Here is a 27,375-nt window from a genome sequence, read left to right on the forward strand (position 1 = left end):
GAGGGTCCAGTGAGGGCTCTGTTCAGGCACAGAATCCCTCAGCTCAGGAGGAGAAGGGCTAAGATTTGACAAGGGGGTCCAGCTCTGGAACCCCCCTCCTTCATCCACTCCTCAGAGCCACCTCTCATTCATGGGACAGGGTGTCCAAGAGGGTGGGGGGGCTCTTGGACCTGCTCCCATGGGGCCTGGTACCCGAGGTCCCACAGGGGCCCCTGGTCTGGAGTCACCCATGGCTCAGTGCTAGCCTCGGGGACCCAGGAACCTCCCTTTCATCATCCCACTTGAGTTGATCTCCTCCTTGCAGGCCGCTGCAGAGCGAAGTAAGACTGTGATCCTGGCAAAGAACCTCCCAGCGGGCACCCAGGCGGCCGAGCTGCAGGAGACCTTTGGCCGCTTCGGCAGCCTTGGCCGCGTGCTGCTGCCGGAGGGCGGTGTCACTGCCATCGTGGAGTTCCTGGAGGCGCTAGAGGCCCGCAAAGCCTTCCGACACCTGGCCTATTCCAAGGTAGGGCCACCGCAGCCATGCTTCAGGGAGCGGGTGGAGGGAGCTGACAGCTGAACAGGCTTAGCTTAGACCTGGCACGTGGGGCACCAGCTGGAAACCACCCACCTCTGTTGTAACTGTGGCTGTCATCCTGCCCCTGGGAGCACCCCTGGATGGAGGTGGGGTGCAGGGGGGTGGCTTGAGACGTTATCCAGAAAGCCTGCCTGGTTCCCTGCCATACTCTTGCTTTCCTCAGCTTTCCATTCCCCCATGAACTTGAACTGTCATCCCCGGTGCTTTGGGTGGTCTGTACCTACGATTGGTTGAAAGTCAATTTTATAGATGGGCTATGTCCTACTTCTTGGTAACAAGGAAAAGAAATCATATGAGTTAGTGCATTCCTTTCTGGGACTGCCATAAAAGGTTTCTACAAACTTGGTGGCTTAAAACAGTGGAAGTGTGTTCTCCCATAGTCCTGGGGTCTCAAGTCTGGTGTCAAGGTGTCCAAAGGCCAGGCTCCTCTAAAGACTCTTGTGGGGGCGGGGGAGGGTCCTTCCTGTCCTCTTCCAGCATCTGGAGGCTCCAGGTGTCCCTTAGCTCATGGCTGCATCAGTCCCATCTCCACCTCTGCCAACGTGGCCTTCTCTTTCTCTCCATCTCCAGCCCTCCCTCTGCTTTTCTCTTACCCAACGGGTGCTCGTCATTGGATTTAGGGTCCAACCAGATAACACAGGGATCTCACCTCAAGACCCTTCACTCAGGGAGTTCCTGTCATAGCTCAATGGGTTAAGAACCCAACTAGTGTCCATGAGGATGCAGGTTCAATCCCTGGCCTCGCTTAATGGGTTAAGGATCTGGCGTTGCTGTGGCTATAGTGTAGGCTGGCACCTACAGCTCCAATTCAACCCCTCGCCTGTGAACTTCCATATGCATGGGTATCATGCTAAAAAAAGCAAAAAAAAAAAAAAAAAAAAGATAAGACCCTTCACTAAATGACATTTGCAGAGATCTTTTATATCCAAGCAAGGCCATGTTCACAGGTTCTGGGACTTGGGACGTGGACATATCAGTTGGAGGTCCCCCTTCAACCCACTGCAAGTGCTTCTCCTTATCAGTCAGTGTAACCCTTTGTAGACTGTGTCTCATTTATCCTTTTTTTTTTTTTTTTAAAAAAAAACAACAACAAAAAAAAAAACCTACGTATGTACACAGGTTCACACATGCTACCTCTGAGTGTATGTGTGGTGTCAATGGCCCCACTGCACATCCTCTAGGAAGGCTGCCCTGTGTGGTGGATTCTGCTCTCCCTCCCCTCCGCAGTCTGGTTAGAGAAAACGGGATGAAGATGGGTCCAGTGACAGCAGGTGCTCAGGCCTCTGCCCCAAGCCCTGAGCTGCAGCTCAGGCCCCTCTTCCCAGGCATTGGGCAGCACAAAGGGTGCTGCACTCCAGGCACCTGGCCCATCATCCCCAGTTGTGAACTGAGTCCCTCCCCCGCCCCTGTCTCTGCAGTTCCACCATGTCCCCCTGTATCTGGAGTGGGCCCCGATGGGTGTCTTTTCCAGCCCAGCCCCGCAGAAGAAAGAACCCCAAGACACACCGGCAGAACTGACGGAAAAGGACAGGATGGAGCCAGAAACAGGTGAGAGCAGAGGCTGAGGTGTCCTGGGGCAGCAGGTGAGGGAAGGGCAGCACTCAGTTGTCTATCACGCATTCGGTTCAAAGTGCTTCATTCATCCTGAGACTACTGGGTCCCAGTCTCATGGATTTTACAGGCATGTAAAATGTCCTTTAAAAATAGACCATAGGGAGTTCCCGTTGTGGCGCAGCGGTTAACGAATCCGACTAGGAACCATGAGGTTGCGGGTTCGGTCCCTGCCCTTGCTCAGTGGGTTAAGGATCCAGCGTTGCCGTGAGCTGTGGTGTAGGTTGCAGATACGGCTCAGATCCTGCGTTGCTGTGGCTCTGGCGTAGGCCGGTGGCTACAGCTCCGATTGGACCCCTAGCCTGGGAACCTCCATATGCTGTGGGAGCAGCCCAAGAAATAGCAAAAAAAAAAAAAAAGTAGACCGTAGACATTCCAGTTGTGGCTTAGTAGAGTAATGAACCTGACTAGTGTTCATGAGGATGCGGGTTCGTTCAGTCCCTGGCCTCACTCAGTGGGTTGAGGATCCAGTGTTGCCTCGAGCTGTGGTGTAGGTTGCAGGCACAGCTCCAGTTTGACCCCTAGCCTGGGAACTTCTGTATGCTGCAGATATGGCCCTAAAAAGAAAAAAAAAATGGGGCATAAAAATTATTAGTACAGCATAAGGTGTCCTACTTTTGGACAAACAAAAAACAAAAACTGGAACCTATTATTAGGGGTTCAGAAGAGAACAAGAGAAAACAGCCTTCTTACTCCCTCATCCACCAGGATGGGTGCGCCTGGCTGTTGGAGATGTTTATTCTCCAGGGTCCTGGGGTGGCATAGCGCCCTCTGGTGTCCAATGACTGCAAAGGCAGGAAAGGGAAGGGATGTGGACCCCCCCAGTGATGGATGCTTTACCCTTGAGTGAGGAAGGGTGCTGCTGACACTCAAGGCAGCACAGTTCTTCCTTGTTGGGACTCTTCTACAGTTGTAAGACATTTTGCATCCCTGGACCCTACGCACTGAGTGTCAGGAATGCCCCCTGTAATTGTGGCAGACAGGCAGAGACACACACATATACACTCACTCACACACACACACACACACACACACAAACACACACACTGTCTCTCTCTCTCTCCCTCTCTCCCCCCCTCCCCCCCCTTCCCCCCCAGATGCCCTCTAGGGGGCAGTGCAGCTCTCAATTGAGAAACATTTAGGGGACTGTGACTGTCCCAGAATTAATAGGCACACGCACATGCACTCCCAGGTGCCCTCTAGGGGGCAGTGCAGCCCTCAGTTGAGAACCACGTGGGAGACCATGATTTTTCCAGGATCAAAGGCCTTTAGAAAAGCTTTGAAAAGGACCTGACAGCCCCTTACCCAGACCCTATGATCTTGCCCATCTGTAGTATCCCCTACCCCATCTCACCATAGGGTTGCCAGTTTGTTAACATAAGGATTTAGAAAATACATCTCCTATATACCCTCTCCATTTTCCTCATAAAAAAAAAAAAAAAAAATGAGTGTCATGGTGGGGGGAGTGGGTGTGGGGAGGCAGGATTTTCAAACTAAAGAACAATCCTTTAGCTGAATAGACCTCACCATCAGTTATGCTCCCTAGGCTGTCTGCAGTTCCTGTAAATCAGTAAAAGCTCCTTCAAGACTGGCCTGGTCACTGCAAGGCATTTGGGAACCACTGGTCTAGAAGCCTTGTTTCTGTCAGGAAGGAAAATTCTTCCTTTTCTACTTTCTGAGGCCCCTGAAAGCCTCCCTAGCCCTTGGGGTTACCGGTCATTGCTATACATCTCTCAAGAGCCCCGCACCAGCCCCTGGTTAGGGGTTATTTTTGTCCACCACTTGGTAGCATTCCCTTCCAATCTGCTCATACTTCCATCAAAAAGACTTCCTTTTATGTAGTCATGGTTTCTCTCAACTAGCCGTCACCCCGAAATAGTCGGGGCCAGGCCCTGCCTCCCAAGGGGCTGGTGTGCAGCATTCTGCCATCACTGACACAAAGGAGACCCAGGGCTGGGGCAGGAGTAAATAGTTGTAGCAAACAGAGCAGGTTTGGGGCCTGGAAGTTGTGTGCGTCTGTGCTGGTCCCCAGCCCTCCTGAGTCCCATGTCGTCAGGCAGATTCCCACAGAGCATGGTTCCCGGGCCTCCTTTTGCCCTTTCTGTTCCTTTTCTTACACGGGTCACAGACACAGTCACCTCCCCAGTCCCTGGGCTGTTCCTTTTAGCCTGCTCCTCCTCCACGCTGCTCCCGAAGCCTCCCCAGCTCCCATCCCCACAGGCGGGGGCCTCAGCCAGCGCCCCCTAGGTCTGGATCTTCTCAGGCTCCGCAGGAAGGCGAGCGGGAGGGGAGTGGACGGAGGGGGGGTGTTCCCCATCCCCCCTTCTCTACAAAGCCCTCCGTTCCCTGTACTGGTCTCGGGGGAGGGGGACAGTGTGTTTTATCTCCCCACAACCAAGACCCTCACCTCCAGATAAAGGGCTCCGAGTGGGGGGAGGTCCTGCAAAGCTGCTTGCAACTGATAACAGTCTCTGCTGTCAGCCTTCTGCGCCGAGAGCTGCAAAGGGGAGGGAGCCACAGTAAATTCTGCGGCCTGATTATAATAAAGCCCCATGTGGCGATGCGTGACTGGATTTTATTGTGCCAACTACAGATGGAAGCATATCCCCCCTGCCTCTCCAGGCCCCTGCCAGCCCACCTTGCTTTCCCAGTCTTCACCCTGGTCCCCAGCACCCCCGCCCCAGCCCCGGCCCCATCCTGCTCTCACTTCTGCCCTCTTTTCTTGCTTCCTGGTGACTTCATTGGCGAACATCTGTCTGGTTCACAATACCTCCTTTTTCCTTCCTAGTCTTTCCGTCATCTCCCTACTTGAGGCCAGGAGCAGAAGTGCTTTTTAACAGTGACCTCTGGCTTTGTCCTTGGCCGTCTCCATGCCTCGCTGGCCATGTGTGTGGGCCATAGCAGGGCCTGGCCGCTCCGGGGACAGAAGTGCTTCCCAGGGATGCGGCCAGCAGGGCCATGGTCCCCGGACTCAGAGCTGGGGCTCTGGCTGCTCCTTTCAGAAGCCTTCAGCCGGCCGGCCTGCCTCTCACAGTGATGTTTTCTCTGGGTGTCTCAGCAGCGCCTGTTTGGGCAGTGTGGGCAGTTGGTCTGAGAGGAAGGCTAATGGCACTGCTGTTGATCACTGCCAGCCCAGGCCCCGTTGTAACTGGGCTTCTGTGTGCTTGTTCTCATAACTGCTCTGCACGTGGGCGCAGTGATCCTCGTCCTGGAGGGAGCACAGAGAGGCTGAGTGACTTGTGCAAAGTCACACATCTAGAAAGAGCCAGGCTGTGCCCCCGTACCACCACATCCAAGGTCTGTGCTCTTAGCTGTGACTTCACAGCCCCATCTCTCACACTCAGTGCCCTTAGTGAAGCAAATCATCATCCACCAATATTTTTGGAGCACCTGCCCTGGGTCCGGTGCTGGGAGTGCAGAGGTGCCTGAGTCAGACGTGGTCCCATCTTCAAGGAGCAGCAAACCAATAAGGCAATTTCAGAACAGGGTTAGGACTCTGAAGCAAGGTACCCAGGGAGCTCTGATGACAAGTGGCCAGGCCTGTGCTGGGGACCACTGCCTAGGAAGAGCCCTGAGGGCAGGTGAGCTGAGACCTGATGAGAAACTAGGCCTGGGAAGAGAGGGGATGAGCAGAGAGGGCAGAGGAGACAGGTAGCAGGTGCAAAGGCCCTGTGGGTGGGTTTGGGAGGCTTGGAGGTCAGGATAGAGGCTGGTGCAGCTGGATTGGAAGAGAGGGGACACAGTGGGAGAAGCTGGCAGGCCAGCAACAGGTGCTGGGGGGAGACCAGTAAGGAGGCTGCCCAGTTGTCCAACGAGAGGCTCCGGTGCCTTGGACCAGGGACCAGGACCTGTTACCCACCTGGGTGTGCTGCTGACCCAGCTCTTCCCACTTCTAAGGAGTTGGCAAACGCCCCGACCCTTGACATCTGTGGCTACGTCTTGCTTGAAATAAAAGACGTGATTAAACAAGGCTTGACTTTGCTCCAACAGCCCAGAAATGTCCATTGTTTTTTCCAAACCTTTGTGTCCCAGCAGCCCCTCCCCCACATCTGACTCCCCTCCCAGGATGCTAGAAGAACTAACAAGACAAAGGCACCCTGGTTTTGAGATCTGCAGAAAAAAGGATCTAAGGACAATAAGAAGGGAGACCACAGATGCAGTCAGGAGGCAGAGCACAGAGTGAAAAAGCACATGGCTTTGGAAGTGACAGTGATGATCTAGGTCAGGAGCCAGACCATGCTACTCACTAGCTGTGTGGCCCTGGGCAACTGGCTTACCCATAATGGGTTAGCGTCGTCAATGAGAAAATGCAGTTACACACACATACTGCTGGCTTATTTGGAAATGCAAGTATCTGCTACTCCATCCTGGCTGTCCCCACCCTCATTCTTCCTGGGCTGGGGCTGAGGGCCGCTCACCCACCCTCTGGGGAAGGGATCCACCTGTTCCCAGGCTGTTCCCAGACTCTGACTGCAAGTTCAGCCCAGCTCCGTCACTTGCATCGCACTTTCTAGGGAGATGCCTGTGACCTTTGAAATAAGTGTTTGAAGCAGACCAGCCCCTGCTTATATGGCAGGAAAGCAGGAAGGAGTGGACTCTGGCCATGCTCACACTGCTGGGTTCCCTGGAGCTGTTGTCCTGATGAGGCTTCAAGTCCCAGAAGTGCCACTGGGACTTTGGGGAAGGGGCATCCAGCTTTGCCAGACTGGGATCGAAGAGCCTAGCACAGAGGCCCAGGAGCTGGTTCTTCTGCTGACAGAATTCATGTGCCACTGAATTAGTTGCCAAGGTTTTTTAAAAAACAAAACAAAAACAAAAAAACGGGTTTTCCCACAAAAAGCAGCATTTCCAGTTTCTCTCAAAAGCTCTGAACACCTGACCACACTTGGGTTGAGCTTCCCTCTTTGGAAGCCGTTGGCAAGTGCACGCACAGGTGACCCCTTAACACTGGCTGTGAGCCCTCCTGGTCACCACCACCCCCCCATTCTTGGCGCTATGAAAAGGTGCTTTTCAGTCTCCCAGGAACCTCCCTCCCAGCCTGAAGAGGCCTGAGGTTTAGATTTCAGATGCAGCAACTTGCAGACATTTCCTTGTATCTCACCCATCGATTGTGATGTGGCCATAGCAGATCCCTGTGCCTTCCTTCTTCCCCTCTTCTCTGAGGTTGCGGGGGGGGGGGTGGGGGGGGGGAGTGTCCTTTGCAGCTGAAGGTCATGGTCTTCCTTTGGACTGACATTCTCTTTTAGAACCTAGAGTCTTGGCCTCTCTGCATAGCTTCACTCCCCCTTCCTTAGTAATGCTCTTCCCACCCCACTTTGCTTTGAAAGTTGGGTTTTGAGGACAAATGGCCACACCACGGAGAACCTTGTTGTAGGGTAAATTGCGTTAGTTTCTTGGATGGGGAAGGAGCCTTTATGCAGATTTCTTCTTTTTTGTCCTGGAGCCAGAGAGCGGGGATTCTGGGTTCGCCTCCGAGGAAGCACGAGGGGCCAAGGCTGCTTCTTCAACTGATGTGTAACCCGCAACATCATCACTGTCACTGTTTCCATTAGGGCTTGAAAGGGTTGTTTTATGACCAAGCAGTTGAAGTTTAATTAGGTCTGGCTAGCAGTAGGCTTGCATCAGAAAGAGCCTGGGAGAGGGAGGTGACTCTGGTGCCAGCGTGAGAATGTGGGGGGTGGGTTGGAAGCCCCAGAAGCTCTTTTGGGCTTCAAGGCCTTGCATGCGAGTGTGTGCGAGAGACCATCAGCTCAGGGCCAGTGCACTGTGGAGCTGCCTCTATAGGGCTCAGACCCACAGGGAGGGACTGGGACGGGGCCACCTGCTTAGAACCATGAGGGCGAGGGCTGTGGGGGGCACACTCTGATGACCCCTCGGAGAATGGCATTGATAGGGTTTGATTCCCCTGGGAGTATGGGAGGAGCTTGTCCCCAGGCCCCAATCATGTGAAACAGTGGGGAGGCTGACCCAAATGGAACACATGTCCCAGCAGTGAGATGTCTCATCGGGCTGTGATGTGGTTCCCAACCTTTTGAGGCTTCTGTCACCCTCTGGTGATATCCACACCATCACCAGGGCTGGCCAGCTGCCTGAGCTGCCGCCACCACCTGCCCTGCTAACTCACAACCCCACATTTGCCCTTCCCCCCTCCTGAAATGCTGTTCCTTCAGAGTAGACGTGGTCCAGAGGGGTGGGGGTGACAGGATGCAGCCCTTTGTAATCACAGTCTCCAAAATAACCAAGAACACATATTTTCTCATTGTGTATGTGTTTCTCATAAACTCTCTGTCTAGGATGTGATTGGGGTCATGTTATATATTGTTTTATATCTTCACTTTTCTCTTGAATTTCCTATCATGAGCATCATTCCATGCCTTTAAACATTTTTTGGAACCGTCTTTTTTTTTTTTTTAGGGCTGCACTGGGGGGATGTGGAAGTTCCCATGCTAAGGGTGGAATTGGAGCTGCAGTTGCCGGCCGACACCACAGCCACAGCAGCGCCAGATCCGAGTTGTAGATCTTCAACCTACAGCACAGTGGAATCATCATTTTTAACAACTAGGTATTAGTCTAGCCTTTGGTGGCATTGTAATTGTCCAGATTTCCTGTTCATGAATATACAAGGTTTTATTTTTTTTTAAGTTTTCATTGATAAACATAGCTCTGAATTGAATATATTGTGTGTATATATATAAGCACATATGTATACGTTTATATATAAAATATATACATATGTTTATATATATATAAAACTTTAAATGAATTTTAAATGAATGTAACATCCCTTAGGTTCAAGGGGGTATTTTAAATGTTCTAAGTTAACTGTCATTCTATAATTTTTGAGTAGTTTTAAGTTACGTTTTAGTTTGAAAGTTTGTTAAGTTCTGGCTTTTTTTTTTTTTTTTTTTTTTTGAGGAAAAAGAACGTGTTGCATTTGGGGTTCAGTAATAAGCTCACACAGTAATTTATTTGGAAGTTCAAATTCCGTGGGTTGTGTAATGTGGGTTAGTCTTAAGAGTCATGATTTTTGGCCTGGATTTCATACTCCTTTGTCTTTAAAACAGGTATAAGACAGGACGTCTTCCCCCTCCCCACAAACTCAGCAAAAGCAGAATCAGTGTCCCTTCTTGATGCCACCCACACAGACAGGACCCCTGCCCCCTGATCTAGCAGGTTCTGTGTCTTAGGTCCTGGGGCTTTGGCAGATAAGACATCACTTAATGGATTTGTCTTTTGGGGGGGCGCCCATGCCAGGTGGCGAGACTCCAGAAGTTGAAAAGCCAACAGAGGGAGGAGCAGATGCCGCTTCAGCAAAGGTAGAAGAGGAGGAGGAAGAAGAGGAGGAGGAGGAAGAGAGCCTTCCTGGGTGCACCCTGTTTATCAAAAATCTCAACTTCAGCACCACGGAGGAGACGCTGAAGGGAGTGAGTGGCTGGTGGGGCCAGAAGGGAGTGGGCGGGGGCAGGAAACTTGGTCTGGTGGTGCACTTGTTCTGCCCAGAGCAGGGGTGCTGTGTGGATTAACAGCCAAGAGCCACCCGCCTGACACCTCTGCCTGGCTGTCCAGTAGACATCTCACCTGGAGATTTGAGCCTCTGTCACACCAGCCCGAGGGCTGAGAGCATCACCTGCACGTGCCCGAGGGGACCATCAGGATGCTTAGGAAGGGTCTGCAGTGTGAACACTGGTCAGTGTTAGCAACCAGAGGAGGGCTGCCCTGGAGAGGCGCTGGGGAGTTTCTAGAAGAAATCAGGCCAGAGTTCAAGAAATGGGGCTTCTGGTTCCAAAGGATGGGGGTCTGCAGGCTCCCCCACTAGACTGAGAACTGCTCACAGGGAGAACCGCCCCCTTCTATGAACTTCTTTATTGGCACAGAATAAATGCATGGTCCCCCACCCTCTTTTTTTTTTTTTTGTTAATTTAATGCATGAATTGGTGATAGCCATGAACTGGTTCTGAAAAGGAAGACAGCCATAAGGATTGAGCTGATTGGCTTCTACAAATTCTTTTGAGTTCTAAAACCCTATAGACGTTTCAAGAGGGGAGATGGTGCCCTCTGCATCCTAGAGACAGGACAGTGGTGGGTGGGTGCACAGGAGGCCAGCCTGGGCTGTCAGGGAAAGGCAGGAGGTCAGAGCCTGCACTCTGAGATCCTCTGGCTAAGTCTCCAATGTGACTGTCATTTGCCAGTTAGAAGAGCCACCAGGGCAGCAGAGGCGCCTAGCGAAGGCAGCAGCATTTTAAGGGCAAAGATTCACCCTCTCGGGCAATGGGAGACCACCCTTGGACTTTTCTTAGGCTACTTTCTGAGTCCGTTTTGGTCTGGTTTGGGTTTGCATTTACAAGTAGACACACACTAGTAGTGTCCAAAAGCTCAATAGCATTGAAGAGGTCAAACCAGCTTGCAGTCAGTTTGCGTTTTGTTTCTGGCATGCTGGCTCTCCTGCCTGTACCTGGCAGGGGACTATCATCAGCAGGAGTCATTTTTTTTTCCTGGAAGATGTGCCCACACTTCAGCCTAAGAGCATCCTCGGAATTGAGAAATTCTGAGGCAGGTAGGTACAGCCAAAGTGATCAAGACCAGGCTCTTCCTATTCCACATGTGGAGACTGAGGTTCCGAGAGGTCAATTCCCTGACCTGGCATCACACAGAGGTGCTGTGGGGAGCAGGGTCCAGCTCACAGGGCTTCCCTCTCAGCCATCTTGTCTGAGTGTAGAGCTGTGCTTAGGGGTCAGACTGCCTGGGCTAGGATCCCATCCTCACTCCTTGCTAACAGTGGGACCCTGGGCCAATCCTTTATCCTCTCCTTGCCTTGGTTTTCCCATCCATAAAATGGAGATGTTTATAGACTCTCGCGGTGGAGTTGTTTGGAAGATCTGATTAGAACAGATGAGATACTGCAAGACAAGTGTTTGACACTCAGAATAAGAGTCAGTGACAGTTAGATGCATGTGAGTTTTGTTTGCTGGTCAGGATCTCCCTGCCCCTCTGCATCCCCTTCGCTCTGTGCTTGAGCAGTGACTAGCCCTGCGGATGGCGTGGAGGACACAGCAGTGAACCAGAAGGATAGGACTTCATACTGGTCAGGGCTCACATTCTATCTAGGGAGGCAGCAAAAGTAAAGGGAACAATAAGGCAGAATGGAATTTTTTTTTTTTTTAAGTTGTTGAAACTGAGCTGGCCCTAAGTGCAGGGGCAGTGGGAAGGGTCACGACTGGGGTCCATGGACTCCCAGCTTCCATAAGTAGGTCTGTCTTCCCCATTGTGTGACCCTCAGTGACTCTCTGGACTATTTGGTGGCCCATGTCCTTCCTGGACACCTGGAGCCAGAACCCAGCTCAGTTGCCCTTACCAGGACCCATAAGGGACCATCCAGGTTACTTAAAGTAGGCCATGGCCCCCTGCCTCCAGGTATTTTAGGAACCCCTGAGGTGGTATTACGGCAAATTTAGGGAGCCTCCTGTCTGACCAGGTCCCCCACCTGCACAATGTTTAGAACTTGGGCTCTGGAGCCTGGGTCCAAATCTCAGCTCCAGGGTTTCCCAGCTCTGTGACCCCAGGTGCATCTCTAACCCTTCAAAGCCTCAGTTTTATCATCTGAAAAACAGGGGTGGTAATCCCTGCCCAGGAGAGTTGCTGCAAGGGCTGGGTGAGTTCGTGTGGGCAGAGGGCTGCCCGGGGCCTGGCCACAGAAACACATCCAGGGCTTAGTTCTGCCCTTACTGTACCTGCGGCTGCATAGGTCACCTCTGTCCTTCAAGGCAGACCTGCACCCGTTGCAGGATTAGCCCCGGAATGCTGATGACACGTGTTGACATTCTCTTCCAGGTGTTTTCCAAAGTGGGTGCGGTGAAGAGCTGCTCCATTTCCAAGAAGAAGAACAAAGCAGGTATTCCCCAGGGGATCTTGGTCAGAAAGAAATGATTCTGAATGAAAGAAACGGGGTGAGGGTACCTGGCACTTGCTTACTTTGAAGGTCCCCTTTCATACTGAAGCATCAGCAGCCCCACACTCTCCTGATGTCCTCATCTAAAATGGTCCTTTTTCCTGGGTCCCTGGAGACTCCTGACTTCTATGGGAGTAGCCATGCCCATCACATTCTTCTGAGTCTAGACCCTCTGCCCACCCCAGACTGTCAGAAGTGGTACTGGAGCCATGCGACTGAGCAGATTGGCAGAGCTGATGCTGTTAAGTACCAGAAGCTTCTCCCTCCTCCCAGCATCTCTGTGCTCTGGAAATCTAGGGACGAGCAGGAGCTGACCCTTCTTGGGCTTCTCTTCTTCCCTTCCAAGAGAAGTAACCCAGATGTAGAACATCTGGAATACTCCTCTGAATCATCAGCCTTGCACCTCACTGGCCCCTGGGTGCCTTGGCCATGCAGATGCCATTCATGTCTCCAGTCAGCCTCGGCCATTCTGGAAAGTCCCTTGGCCTCTGGTCCGTTTCTTCTCCAGCCCTGGCTTCCTGCAGGTGATGGACAGGCCATCAGCCCTTGTTTTTCCACAGCCATGCGATCCCCATCCTTCAATTTGGCAGGATTTGTGGGGGTGCCACCTAGGTCAGCCCACGACTGGGTCCTAAGAGACAAGTGAGGTAGTAGTTACAGCACAGAGCAATAAGAGGCCTGGTAGAGGGCGGCCTGGCTGCACAGGCCGCCAGGGGTCTCCATGTTAGATCAAGACTCTGAGGATAGGGAATCAGAGCAGACAGCTGGTGGGAACAGGGAATGCAGATGAAGGAGGTGGGAAAGGACTGTAATAGCAGATCCGGAATGCATTGAAGAGGCAGCTCATGCACTCATAAAGGTAGACCAATTCCAGATCCCAGTGACTTTCTGCCAGGCAAAGGATTCTGGGCTTTGTCCCAGAGGGGCCCTGGAGGATTTGAAGCAGACATGCAGCAGGGAATTTAGGGAGGTCCTTGTATTCATTTGCTAGCACAGCTGTAACAAAATACTATAAACTTGGTGGCTTCCACCACAGAAGCTTATTATCACATGGTTCTGGAAGCCAGAGGTCCAGGATCGAGGTGTGGGCAGGGTTGGTTCATTCTGAGAGGTATGAGGGCAGGATCTGTTCCAGCCTCTCTCTTGGGCTGGTGGATGATTGTCTTCATGTTCACATGGCATTCTCCTTGGTTACACCTGTCCTGTGTTCAGATTCCAACACCACCCCTTTTCTTCTTTATTAAGGACACCAACCATATTGGATTAGGGCTTAACCCTAATGACTTCATTTTTAACATGATTACCTCTGGAAAGAACCCATGTCCCAATAAGGCCACATTCTGGGATGTGGGGGGTTAGGGCTTCAGCGTACAAATTGAAGGGTACGGGGGCACAGTTCAAACTATAACATCTTTGTTCCCCAGGAACTGCGGGTGTAGTTTGGGATACAAAGAGAGGCAACTAAATACCAAGTGAATGATACAAAGGCTCATTCGCATGGGTTCAGGAAAGGGTGACCACTGAAGTCTGGGGGGTGGGTCATGCTGGCGAAGATGTCACCAGCTCCATCTGGGGCTGTCCCTGTGGGTCGTATGGTCGCTGCCCCTCTTTGTGGTCAGATGTTCTGTGGAGCCCGTGCTCTCAGCCCTCAGAGCGCTCTTCAGCATGCTTTAGAACACATATCTGATCTTTCTGTCCCTGGAGCAGCTCTTAAAACCTACCCTCTTTTTCAAGAGCCTGTATGTGAGAGCTCTGCTCTTTGTAACTCGCTTGTCACAATGTGGGGGGGATCTAGATGGTGTCTGTTATCAGTGAGGGTCTCAGCAGGAAGCAGAGGGCACACTCAGCCGTGGTTGTAGAGGAGATGTTTGTAAAGAGGGGGCCACTTGCCAGGGTGCGGGCTGGGCTGAGAGGACCCATGAGCATGTCGAGGCAGTGGGTCCTGTGGGAGAACGCCCCTCCCCTGCTGAGCCCTGGGGAGGAATGACCAGAACCGTAGAAGAAGGGCCACCAGCAGAGCTGAGGGTGAGGGGTGGACACTGACGGTACCAGAGTTGGGCCAAAGCGGGAAGGTGGTGGGGTATGTGGAAAGAACCAGGTCCCCAATTCTCTTTCCTCCACCCCCCCATCTCAAATCGGGGCTTCCCATTGGCTAAACCCAGCAGGATACCAGAAGGCCAGGGAACCCAGGTTGTGCTGTCTGTAGAAGTCAGCATCTCAGGGCAGAAGGGCAGAGTGGATCTGCAAGTGTCAGTGACTAGGTGAGGAACTTGCCTTTTACAGCTAGATGCGCTTTTTAAATATCCTATGCTCACAGATACCCTGACCGCCCCCCCCCCCCACAGCCTTGATCCTCAGAACAGAGCTTTCTGATATCTGCTGAAATACAAATACTGAAAGTCACCACGGGGTGGCACTGCCTGCCAGCTAGCAGTTCTGTCTGAGCCTCCCCTTTGTCACCCCAGAGCTAGGTTTGGGCAGTTTGTGGGGTTTCTTCCTCCGCTGGGCCATCGTTTTATACCATGTGGCGGTGAGTAGAAATGCAAGGCCGGGCACAGTCTCACAAACAACACTGAGGACCACCAAGTCAACAGTGGTAAACGGAGTCTCATCTGGGCCCATCCACCTTGAGCTAGCTGTCTCTGAGTTCAACTGTGAAAAAACCGGAGAATAAAATTAGTAAGCTGGTATGAAAGGCTGGGGGAGAGGCATGCCTCACATTTGTGTCAAAAGGACAAGCTGTAGTTAGGGATCTTACTTGTTTTTAAATTTTTTTAATTAAAACAAAAATTTTTTTTGAGATCTTATCTTTGTGGAGGGGGGGTATACATAAACACACACAGGAAGCAAAGTTCCCTGTACGTTTCTGAGATGTCCCTGGTTCTCTGAACCCATGCTACTCAGTCCCTAGCAATAGGGAACCAGAGGGGCTGTAATAACAGTCGCCCACTCTGTCCCAACCTGCTATCTGAAACGCAGGATCCGGGTGTAATGGGTGGTCAGAAATACTTGGTAAAGAGTAAGCCTTTGACGCACTTGACTTTGATACATGTGTCCGCTTTATGCATTATGTATGGAAGCAGGGGACTGCCTGGGTAGAGGTTTTGCCGCCTGTCATGACGATGGTCATCCCTCCCTCCCAAAGGCGGAATTCTATCATGAAGTTAATTATCACGTCAATCATCTGTTAATTAATAGTCAGCTGAGCCTCAGGTGGCGGCTCTATAACCTCGTCGGCTGACTTCTTCCGAGACAACTGGTCATAAATGGCAAGCTGGGTGCCAGGGTCTTTTTGGGAATGAAGAGGGCTGTGAAGAAATGAGAATGTAGAAGGGGAGTCCAGGGGCCCCTTGGAGCCCTTGAACTTGGGTTGGTGCACCTTCTTCATTTTTTTTCCCCACCTAGCACACTGATGCGATTTCTGCCTCGTCTCTTTCAGGAGCGCTGCTGTCCATGGGGTTTGGATTTGTGGAGTATAAGAAGCCAGAGCAGGCCCAGAAAGCTCTCAAGCAGCTCCAGGTAAGTGGAGATTCTCAGCCAAGGTCCATGGAGGTACCAGGTGGGGAGGAGGGTGGGCAGGCCCCTTCAGATCTCTGAAATTATGGATGAGTCCACATCTTCCCAGGCCCGCCACTTTTTCCAAGTCCCTAGGGGACTCCAGGGCAAAGTAAGAACCTTCCCCAGCACCCCGTAGTCACTTTAGTGCCTCCATTCAGTCTCCAAGCCTTCCTCGAGGGCCTGGTTTATGCCAAGCCTCAGGGAAATTGGTGCGGCAGACCTCTGAATAAATACACCAAGACCAGGTCGTGGGAAGGGCTTGGATGGAAATAAAGCAGGCATTCTGATGGGGGGAGGGTTCCTCTAGATTACATCGTCAGGAGAGACCTCTCTGAGGACGTGACAGGTGAGCTGACCACTAACAAGAAGGAGTCAGCTACACAAAGATTTGGGGGGAAACGTGCAAAGGGTGCAAATGTGCAAAGGGTGTGGGGCGGGGACTCTAAGGCAGGAGTGAGCTTATTCCTGTGCGAGAAGCAGAAAGAGGCCGTGTGGCAGAGGCAGCGTGTGCGGTAGGAAGTGTGTGGAGGTGGATCTTGGAGACGTTTTAAGGTCTGTAGGATTCAGCGTCAAGGTGGGGGGTTTGCACAAGGCCAGGCAGTGGGAAGGTAGAGTTGAATAGGGTCAAGTTCACAGGCCAGGGCGTAGCAGGCTGCACACTCTCTCAGCTCCCATTCTCCCTGAGAGGTGCTCTTGGGCCTGCACAGTTGGGCTAGACATCAGGGAGAAAGGGCTGCCTCCCTGGGGAGCCTGGCTTATTTAGAAGGACTCTCTAAGCGACTCATTCTGTCCCACTAGAGCTTCCTGTTCAAGGGAAAGGCCTGAAGCGTTGTAGGAGATGTGACTGGCCCCTTAGCTAAGAGGATTGTTCTTGTAGAATTTTGTCAACCTTCCCCTTGGCCCAAGGAACCTCCAGGAAGGGCCAAATTGGCTTTGGGTGGGATGGTGGGGAGGTGACAGGCTTGGGGGCCTCTGCTTTCCACTAGGGCTTGCAAACAGCCACGGAGGCCAGGCAGGCTATGTGCACCAGTGAAGGGATGGCCTTATCTGGAGCAGAACCCGGCTGCTCCTGCTCAGTCTAAAGCGGAAGCCACTTTCTGCCTGATGGGAGGGTGGTCCCCAGTCACACCAGATCTTCTCTGGTTTGGGTTTTGTTTGTTGTTTTTTTAAAAGAAACAGAAGAAATCCAACCTTGTTATTAGATGCCATGTTCTCATCTAACCGGATTTCAGCTCTGCACACCCAGTAGTCTTTCTCTTTCATGTAACTCCAGACTTTGTCAGATTCTGCCTTGCACACATATAGAGTTCTGTTCCGTGCTATATATGTGTGTATTGTCACAAAGGATTGTTTAAACACAGCTATGTGTACTGTATTTTGTGGGAGAGCTAAAGGATTTTCAAGGGTAATTTGACTAATACTCCAGTTTTGCCTTAAGGGACCCATGTAGAGCCTAGCTTTGGAAGCATCTCCATTGTGATTTAGAATTTTTTTTTCTCAGAGCAAACCATCTAAACTGAACTCTCTCTGCAAGCCAGACTGAAGGGGCTTACTTTGCCTGAAAATGCTAATAAACAATGGAAAATTCTGTGCCCCTCAAATGGCTTAAAGGTCAAGGCCCACTCATGGTTCGAGAGGACTTGGAGGGCTGGGTCTCTGTAACCACCAGCTGATACCCAGGCTTTGCGGGAGCTGTTTCTGGGAAAAGCCCTTCTCTGTCCTTGATTCCAGCAAGCTGCTCTGCCTGGGAACAGGCAGTCCCCCCCTCCCCGCCGCCCCCCAGAAGTCCCCTTTCCCCTCGTTCAGCTGAAGCCCTCTCTGCTGAAGGACAGGGATTCGGGTGAGTGTTTCTTGGAGGACAGATGGCCAGGCGGTGTTGTCTTATTTCTCAGGGTCACGTTGTGGATGGCCACAAGCTGGAAGTGAGGATCTCGGAACGAGCCACCAAGTGAGTCTTCACTGCCGCCACCCCACCCTCCCCCCACCTTGGTCTGAGCTGGTCCTTTCTGCACTGGTCCTTGGTCCCCAGGGGGTGGCCCTTTGGCATCCTGCCCCAGCTGTCCCCCCTCCCCACTGGGGCCCCTTCCTACTTAAGGTGATGTCCCATGTGCCAGCTCCCACACTCGTTTCCCTATAAACGGGACCCTGCCAGTCCCCCAGAGTAAACCTTTAACATCTAGTCATTATAACAGAGGAACACAGTCAGGAGCAGCAAGCAAAATGTGAATATCTTGGCATAAATAAACTGAGGCAGAGCTGCAAGGTGCTGGCGCTTTGTACGAACCAGAGGAAACAGTAAAACCCAGATGTCTTGCTTTATGGGGCTTTGTTTCTTGGATCTGGACAGCAGCCCAGAGACGGCCTCCACTTCATTTGAAAGAGATTTCCTAGGCATTGGAGATGGAGACAGACCACCGCGTCCAACGACCAGCTTCCAGAAGCAGTGGAGGGTTTCTAGAGTTGTAGTTTGGTCCCTGCTTCTTCACAACCTCGCGTGTCCTAATTGAACTCATACGCTGGAGGGGCTTTGAATGGTGCCCAGTATGTAACACATACCCAGGGTCAGCTGTGAGCATCCTTGTCATTGTCACTCCCATCTCCCTGCCTTAGGTGATGAAGTGACCACCTCTAACAATCCTTGAGCTGGTTTAAGATATTTATGTGGTGGTTTTCGGCAAGTCGGTCATTTATTGTAGTCGTTGAGCAAATTAGCTGCCAGAGAGCTGATCCAAAGCGGCAGCTGTTTCTTCCTTCTCTCCTTGGTTTTTGTTTTTTGGGGAGTTTTTTTGGCTGCACCTGTGGCTTGTAGGGGTTCTAGGGCCAGGGATTAAACCCAAGCCACAGTAGTGACCCAAGCCGCAGCAGTGACAACACCAAACTCTTAACTCACTGCACCACATGAGAACTCCTCTCCTTTTTGGGGGGGGGGAGGGAGGCTGCACCTGGGGGATATAGAAGTTCCCAGGCCAGGGGTCGAATGGGATCTGCAGTTGCCAGCCTACACCACAGCCACAGCAAACCCAGATCTGAGCAGCATCTGCGACCTACACCACAGCTCACAGCAATGCTGAATCCTTAATCCACTGAGCAGGGGCAGAGCTCAAACCTGAGTCCTCATGGATACTAGTTGGGTTCGTTACTGCTGAGTCACAATAGGAAGTCCCTCTCCTTGTTTTTTAATGGTAGTTGTGAAGCCAGCCTAGGCCCCCTCTGCTGGCCCCCTCCACTCATCATGTTCCATGCCTTGCTGAGCATCTTCAGCTAGAAGAAGGCTTGAGAGAGCCCACAGAAGCCAACGGGGGTTCCTGAGTCGTGACTTAAGAGCCCAGAGAGTCCAAGCTTTGAGCCCACAGTTCTGGGTCCTCATCCATGGGCTGTGTGACTTTGGGCAGATAACTTTGCCCATAAAGTAAAACATAACTGGAGGTTGTACTCAAAGCATCTAGCACACACCCAGCACAGGATCGCTCAGCCAGTGGTGCTGGTCTTTCTTCTTAGTCCCCAGGGAGTCAGGCTGCCGTCACCTTGCTGACTGTCAATTCCTAGGCAGTGCTCATTTAGTCGTTCTTCTGTTCAAGAAAAAATTACAGAAAGCCTACTGGGCACCTGATAATCTTCCTAGGAGCTGGGGAGTTTATATTCTAGTGCCGTGCTATTTCATAGAACCTTCTACAATGATGGGAGCATCCTGCAGTATTCTATTTTTGTGCTGCCCCGGGTGGTAGCCACTTGCCACACATGGCATTTTGGCACTCAAAATGTGGCGAGTACCACTGTGTTAGTTATCTATCATTGCAAAGCAAAGTATCCCATAACTTAACAGCTTAAAACAGCAGACACTGATTATCCCACAGTTTCTGAGGGTCAGGAATTCAAGAGCAGCTTAGCTGGGAATTTCTGTCTAAAGAGTCTTCTGTGAGATACTGGTCAGGGCTGCAGTCTCATCTGAAGGCTCAGCTAGGGTCGATTCACTTCCAAAGTGGCACATTCATTTGGCTGTTGGCAGGAGGCCTCAGTTCCTCACCATGCTGGCCTCTCCCCAGGCTTGTATGAGTGTCCTTGCTGCATGACAGCTGGTTTCCCCCGGAGTGAGTGATCCGAGGAAGCAGGAGGAGGAGGCAGCAGTGTCTTTTATGACCTGGTCTCAGTGTAGGAGGGGAGTCCTAGATGGCATGAATACCAAGAGGCAGAGACCAGCGAGGACCATCTTGGAGGCTGGCTATCCCAGCAACCAAGGAGTTGAATTTTTAATTTGTGGCATTTTAATTTTGCTATAGCTAGCTGCACGTGGCTGGTGGCTGCAGTATTGGCCAGCACAGCCCTGGAGCACAGGCAGTAAAGAGAAACATGACTGCATATGTCATACACTGTTAACGGCGAGTGTGAGGAAGAAAAATATTGCTAAGGAATGGGAACGGGTGGCTCTTTTAGTGGGGACGGTTAGGGAGGGCCTCTGAGGAGGTGATGTGGAGCAGACTTAAAGGAAGTGAGTCATAACAATAGCCATTATAATAATGGCTGCCTTTCATGGAACGTTTAACCTGTGGTAGGCACAGTGCAAGGTGTTTTGACCTGTCTTTCATTATATTCTTAAATAATCCAATGAGGTTGGTGCTACTATTAGGCCTCTTACACAGCTGAGAAAACTAAGGCCCATGGAGGTTAACCAATAACTCGCCCAGGCTCACACAGACCCTAAGTGGCCAACGAGGCCGTCACACCAGGTTGTCAACTCACAGCTGTGCTCGTGACCCTGCCCTGCTCATGACCCAGAACAGAAGGTTTCCCTGGAAGAGCAGGAAGACAGAGTCGGGATGGCCTTGAACCTCAGGCAGAGTTTCCTCTCGCAGCCCTGGCCTAGCTCCGTGGCTAGAAACTGCTGCAGGCCCTTGGATGATGCCCTTCTGGTTAGTGATGAAAGGTCTTCAGTGTGACCTTGGGACCAGCCACAGTCTTTCTGGGCACCTGGAAAGAAAGAGACAGAGGAGGCTGGGTCTGGGGAGACGCCGGCCCCACCCTCATCAGAGTTCTTTTCTGAAGTCCCTGCTGTTCCCCGAGTCTCTCAGATCAAGGGCAGCAGACACCCCAGGGTAGGATGTGATGACTGCACAGTCACGGTTGTTGGGGGCAGGAGATAATCAGGCTATGTACCACCCCTGGGAGGCCACCTCCCCCCCCCCCCCCTTTCCTCTCAGCCTCGTCTGCCTGGGCTCCTTGAGTCCCTCACCTGAGCAGAGCACAAGAGCATCGGTGCCAGGGGTGGGGGTGGGGAAGGGAACGGGGTGGAGTCAGTGCCAGGCAACAGCTGCCCGGGCCCCAGATAACCTGAAGCCCCTCCCCGACCCTCCAGGCCAGCCCCAACAGCCACTCGGAAGAAGCAAGTAGCCAGAAAGCAGACCACGTCCAAGATCCTGGTGCGGAACATCCCCTTCCAGGCCGACAGCCGCGAGATCCGCGAGCTCTTCAGGTGAGAGGCGCTGATTCGGTCCACAGGGCCTGCCTGTGTGTGCAAACCTGCCAGACCTTCGGGTCCTCCACGGTTCCACCTCCAAGGTCTCTCAAAGGTCATCTCCTGGCTGCCTTTGGTTTATCTCCCTGGTCACACTGCTCTCCAGAGCACTGGGCAGCAAAGTGTCCAAACAGGGCGGTTAGTTTCCTCCATCTCCGCCAGCGCCCTACAGGAGGGGCAGGAACCCAGGCAGCTGAAGTCCACCTCTTCCGGTGATGTGCCTGAAAACCTACTGCTCAAGTCATCCTTTGGTTTAAGCCAGTGGTCCACCGTCTCTGCACATTTGAAGCAATCAGTGTCTTTTATGATAAAACGCACCTTCATGCAGGCTCCACCCCCAGAGAGGCGGATTCTGGTCAGGGGTGGAGCTCAAATGTGTTTGTGTCAAAGCTCCCCCAGGGATTCTGGTACGCAGCCAGGGTTGGGGACCACTGGTTGACATTGCTGTCTGTGAAAATCCTCTTGTGAAATGAGGGGGAATCATCTGCCTAAATAACACCATCCATCAGCAGCTGTGGGCACAGGAGTTAGAAACTCAGAGATCTCTTAGGGACCAGGCAGGAAACGGGGCCTGGGAGAGCAGGCTGGGTGGGGACCAATGGACTGGAGGGCCAGGTGATGCTCGGCAGGGATGCAGAAGTCACAGGACCGGTTCTCCCCACGTTTTAAGAGAGAAGCTGGCAATCTAGATTCCGAGGGAGAGTAAGGTGGCAACTAATTCACTTTTTAGAAACATTTTGAGAGTCTTATCTGTGAGCCCAATATAGCCCAAGGGCTGTGAGTGTGCAACCCCTGTGCCGGTGCTTTATACTGTTTGTTTTCTTCGGATAAGTCAGGTACCACCCAGCACCAAACCCAGGATGGGACATCTTAGGGAGAGGGCGTAACGGGACATGGGTAAAGCCAGGGCACCCTCTAGGTATGTGCTGCATGGCACAGAGAATGGGCCATCTAGCTCTCAGAACCTAAGGGCAGATGACATGGGCCCCAACCAAGCAGGTGGTGGAAGCTTGGCTGCTATCTCAGAGTATTCTGGAAACCTACAGCTCCTTGGCCTGCACAGGGGTGACCATTTAGGATTCCGTGTCCGAGACCTTGTTTGTTGAATGTGCGTTTGTCTAGTTCTGGCATGAAGATCGGGAGCACTAAGTCCCCATTACAGTTACCAGTTAGCCTCCCGCCAGGTCAGCCGTGGGTGCAAAATGCAAGTCCCAAATCTTCAGAGACTAGCAAGTATGTGTTATCTTTGCGTGAAATCACCCGTCTTTGCTCTTAACTCCGTGGTTTAAGGAATGGGGGGGTCACTTGTGGGATTTGCATGAAAAATCCCTGTCCTCCTCCCCCTGTTGTAAATAGCACGGTGGTGGATAGTTGATTAACAGACGTCAATTAGCCCAGTTCCCAACGCGAAGACAGTGGCCCTCCCGGTTCCTAGGGAGCAGGGTGGTAGCTGTGATCCCCAGGGCCCCTGCGTGGTAGTTAACAGCCTGGAAAGTTGGGAGGGGGTCACAGTTGTGGGTGGGGGTTGTTTTCGATCTCCCAGCATTTGGGGAGATGAGTCAAGAGGAGCAAGGTCCAGTCACAAGAAAGTATGGATCCCTAGCCTTGCACGGCCAACGTCGCACTTGTTTCAACCTGCGTCTGCTGTTTTGAGTCCAATTTAAGAACTGCCAGATCAAAACGGGAATTGTGTGGAGCAGGGCAGCACGTGCTGATCAGAAAACAGCACCCGCTGAAATGACAGTTTCGCTTGGTTCCGCAGTCTGTGGAGGATGACACTTATCCAGGGAAACAAAAGACCGCCACGGAAGGGGAAAAGCGCTTTGTCTGATCTCGCATTTTATGTTTATTTTCAGAAGACAGGGAATTAGTGTCTCCCGAACATCATCAGGCGCCCTGCCCCTTCCTCCCACCACTGTTCAGGTGGTAGTTTTCATGGAAACCTCCAAGAGCTTTCTTGGAGCCTGGCTTTGTTGTTTTTTCCAGCTGGGGGGTTGCGGCAGTTCCAAGCACAGGCAGCAGGGGTCGCTGTGAGCCGTCTCAGGGAGACATGCTTGGTCAGGAGACCACAGACCCAGTTTCAGACAAAGGCAGTGGCCAGTAAAGGTCAGAGCTGGGAAGGAAGATGTCAGGGCTTAAGGGAACCAGTCCAGTCTGTTTTGCCAGGCAGGTTTCTCGGACTTACCCTACCAGGTGTAATCAGATCACTGTGTGTTGGGCTCTGCTGTGTGCCCTCCTATGCTGTATCCTTTTTTTTCCTTTTTCTTTTTTTAGGGCCGCATCCTTGGCATATGGGGGGGTTCCCAGGTTAGTGGTCCAGTTGGAGCTGCAGCTGCCAGCCACAGCCACAGCAATGCGGAATCAGAGCTGCATCTGAAACCTACACCACAGCTCAAGGCAATGCCAGATCCCTAACCCACTGACCAGGGCCAGGGATTGAACCCATGTCCTCATGGATACTAGTCAGGTTCGTTACCATTGAGCCACAAAAGGAATCCAAGGGTGGCCTTCATGAGTGGGTCTTGGGTTGGGGTCTCATGCGATTAGCACCTTCTTGAGTGTGTCCTCCTGAGAAGAAATGGCCCATGGGGCAGTCATCAGATCACCCCTTCTTTGAAGGACCAGGTTATCAGCCTTTTCCCTCCCTTTGCCCAGAGGGGCTGTATGAGGGAAATTGACCCCAAGCCGTATACTCCTCAGACTCAGCAGCCTTTGACAACTGTGTCATTTCACAGATGTGGAGGCTGAGGGCTTTCCCCAGCCCCAGCACATTAGAGCAGACCCAGGGTGGGAGCCCCATGAACTTGGGCTTCTCAGAGGAGTGGGGAGGGCCCTGCCCTTGACTCCTTGGGCCCCAAACAGGTTGCTTAGCCTCAGTTTCTTCTGTGCAGTAGAGCTCAGGATCCTTGCCTCCTGCTGCACAGGCTCCTGGGAGGAGCCCAGGAAACAGCAGAATGACCAGGGCTTCTGGACATGAGAAGTCTCCCCATAGAGGCCAGGGATCAGCATCTCTGTTAGATGTGCCTTGGGTTGCCCAGGAAGCAGGTGCCACCATTGATTCAGTGCCTTTCTCCTCCCTGCCGCCTCCTTAGAGCAGAGGTTGCAAATTAGCAGGGAGATGAGGCCCTTGATGTGGTTTATCTGGGCCCACACAGTGTTAGGGAAAGGGTGCTGGGTGAGTTGCAAAAAAAAACATTTGCAGGAGTTCCTGTCGTGGCGCAGTGGTTAATGAATCCGACTAGGAACCATGAGGTTGCGGGTTCGATCCCTGCCCTTGCTCAGTGGGTTAACGATCTGGCGTTGCCGTGAGCTGAGGTGTAGGTCGCAGACGCGGCTCGGATCCTGCGTTGCTGTGGCTCTGGCATAGGCTGGTGGCTACAGCTCCGATTAGACCCCTAGCCTGGGAACCTCCATATGCCGTGGGAGCGGCCCAAGAAATAGCAAAAAAGAAAAAAAAAAAAAAACAAAAAAAAACTTGCAAACATGGGGTTCCACATCCACCCCCCCCAAGAATATAAGCTCAGACACGCTGTCTGGTTCACTGCAGTGGCCGCACGCCCCAGTATGTGGGTGGTTCTCAGTAAATGTTTGCTGAGCATATAGATTTTACAGTCCAAAACCCCATACTCCATGAAACCTGATCAACGGGGCATGTGAGACACAGAGAGGTCAAGGAGTTTGCCCAGGGTCACACAGCTCTGCAGCGGCACAACCAGGTCTCTCTCACTCCAGATCCCCCACCCCCACCCCCTGGGGAACTGTCCCCCAAGGTCACAGAGATCAGGTGGGAGCTGCTGGCACAAATGCCGCCTCCTCCTCCTCCTCCTCCTCCTCCTCCTCCTCCTCCTCCTCCTCTTCCTCCTCCTCGCCTTCTTGGGCAGCTACAGGCCACAGATGGAGAGCTTTTCATCCGAGCCTTTTTTCCCCCTTCCTCAGAGGTGTGAACCACCTGCTAGGGGTGTGAATGGGTGAGCTCCCAACAGGTGTCTGGAGGCCTTAATTACATGGCTTGCATCTCCTGTCCCTGGCACACCTGTTGTGCCCGCTTTGTGGGCCACGTCCGTCCGTCCCCCCCCCCCGCCTTCTCTCCTCATTTCCTCTTCCAGTGACCATGACCATGACCGTGGAGAGAGGGATGTGGGCAGCTTGCTGGCCGAGTTCCTCTCACACGCTCCCCCTTTGTCCCCCTTGCCAGGTCGTGGGTTCACTGCCCATTTAACTCCTGGTTGTAGCAGTACTTTTCCAGAAGCTCTGAGCCCTGTAATCTGCTCTCCACGGAAGCCTGGATGTATGGGGCCACTTCCTATTCACCAGGGAGAAGCTCTGCAAAAAAAGCGTGGGCAGTTCAGGAGAGCCAGCATGGACCATTCCAGAAAGAGAGTGGGTGGGAGAAAGAAACCCTTCGGCCAAGTTCTGAAAGGGGAGTAGGGTAAGGAAGGCACGGCTGTCCCCAGGTGCCCCCACCCCAGGTCATCTCCCACCAAGTGCACCTCCGCAGAGCAACCCTAGAAAGAAGGCACCACACGCATCATTCAGACCCGGCCATGCTGCTCATTGTCATGTTGTCTGTGGCTAGTTTCACGCTGAGCCAGCAGAGTTGGGCAGTTCTGACGGAGACCTGAGGATCCATAAGCTTAAGAAAACACCAACTGGCTGGCCCTTTATGGGGGAAAGTTTGCTCAAGCCTGGACCGGATTAAACCAGCACCTTAGCTAATGGAGCACGCCCCAGGGGGTTGGGTTTTGTCTTCCAGTTTTGATTACACGTGTAAACTATATTTTTCTTCCCTTTTATGAAATGTACAAACATTGTAGGGAAAGCTGTAGCCCCGCCGACCCTGCAGGAGAGGACGTGAGGTCTCGGCGCAGAGAACTGTAGTGTTATTCTGCAAACCACGTCTCCACTCTGCCCCGTCCTGTTTTCTCATCAGGGTGTCCCAGCTCCTCTGACTTCGCTGAGTACTTTGTTGTTGTTGTCGTTGTTTGTGTTGGTTTGTTTTGTTGTAGGACTTTTTTAAGAGCAGTTTAAGATTTAGAGCAAAATTGAGAGGCAGGCATCGACATTTCCCACCTACTCCTTGCCCTGGCATATACACAGCCTCCCCCACTATCCACAGCGAATGGGTTGTTTGCAGTGTTTTGTCTTTTTCAAATAGCACATGCTCCTGGGAACATTCCTGTGTGTGTCTTTTGGTTTCCACATATGTGCTTTTCTACAGGGTGTACCTATGGAATCGCTGAGTTACGAGGCGGGCATATTTCAGCTTCAGTAAATATTGCCAAGCAGGTTTCCAAAGTAAATGTGTCAGTTTGCACTTCCTCCATTGGTGTAAGTGTTCTCGTTGCCTCATGTCCTCGTCAACACTTGGTAGTATCTGTCTTTCTCTTTTTTAGGCATGTCTGGTGAGTATATAATGGCGTATCATCTCGTGACTAATTTAATGCTTCCCTGATGGCTAAGGAAGTCAAGTGGTTTTTTCACGTTTATGGTGATTTGGATATACTCTTTTTATTGTAATTAAAGTAAAGTTGACTTAGGACATTGTACCAGTTTCTGCCGGACAGCCAAGTGACCCAGTCATACATATGTATACAATCCCTTTCTTATATGATCTTCCATCATGGTCTAGATTTGGATATACTCTTTTGCAGAATGCCTGTTCAAGTCTTTTGCCCATTTTTAAAAAATTGGGTTGTCAGACTTTTTTTCTTAGTAATTTTCTTAATTCCTTTTTATGTAATTCTATACATTCTGGCTTCAGGTCCTTTGCTGGATATGCGATTTTGCGTCCTCTCCGTCTCCCATTCTGTGGGTAGCTTTATGCTGTCCTTGGATGAACTGAGGCTCTTAATTTTGATATTGTCAATTTGTCTTTTTTTTTTTTTTTTCAATCTCAGAAACTTTTGTGTCCTATTTATGAAATCTTAGCCTCCTCCAGGCTCTTGAAGACAGTCTCCTACATTTTCCTCTAAAATCTCTGACCTTTCACATTTAGGTATGCAATCCATCTGGAATTGATTTTTGTGCATGGCGTGAGGTAGAGATCAAGGGACGTTTTTTTCCCCCACATGGATATTCACTTGGCCGACATCATTTATGGCAAAGACCATTCTTTCCCCTCTGCTCTGCAGTATTGATTTTGTCATAAATCAGGTGACTGTGTATGTGAGGGTC

The 27,375-nt window shown here is 51.8% G+C and overlaps 1 protein-coding gene across 1 annotated transcript in view; it reads left to right on the top strand.

Moving 5' to 3' along the window:
- Window positions 1-27,375, top strand: part of RBM19 (RNA binding motif protein 19) — a 121,977-nt gene that overhangs the window by 20,269 nt on the left and 74,333 nt on the right. The window contains exons 15-21 of the mRNA XM_005670677.4: window positions 305-505; window positions 1,996-2,125; window positions 9,443-9,612; window positions 12,017-12,077; window positions 15,574-15,653; window positions 17,585-17,640; window positions 21,043-21,159. Of these exons, the coding sequence (XP_005670734.2) occupies window positions 305-505; window positions 1,996-2,125; window positions 9,443-9,612; window positions 12,017-12,077; window positions 15,574-15,653; window positions 17,585-17,640; window positions 21,043-21,159 (815 nt within the window). The remainder of the gene's footprint in view (window positions 1-304; window positions 506-1,995; window positions 2,126-9,442; window positions 9,613-12,016; window positions 12,078-15,573; window positions 15,654-17,584; window positions 17,641-21,042; window positions 21,160-27,375) is intronic.

The sequence above is a fragment of the Sus scrofa genome, chromosome 14 (genome assembly GCF_054392235.1).
Source record: "Sus scrofa isolate SSC_HxYL_T2T_F1_AM1 chromosome 14, Sscrofa_HxYL_maternal_Yorkshire_Landrace_v2.0, whole genome shotgun sequence".
NCBI lineage: Eukaryota > Metazoa > Chordata > Mammalia > Artiodactyla > Suidae > Sus > Sus scrofa.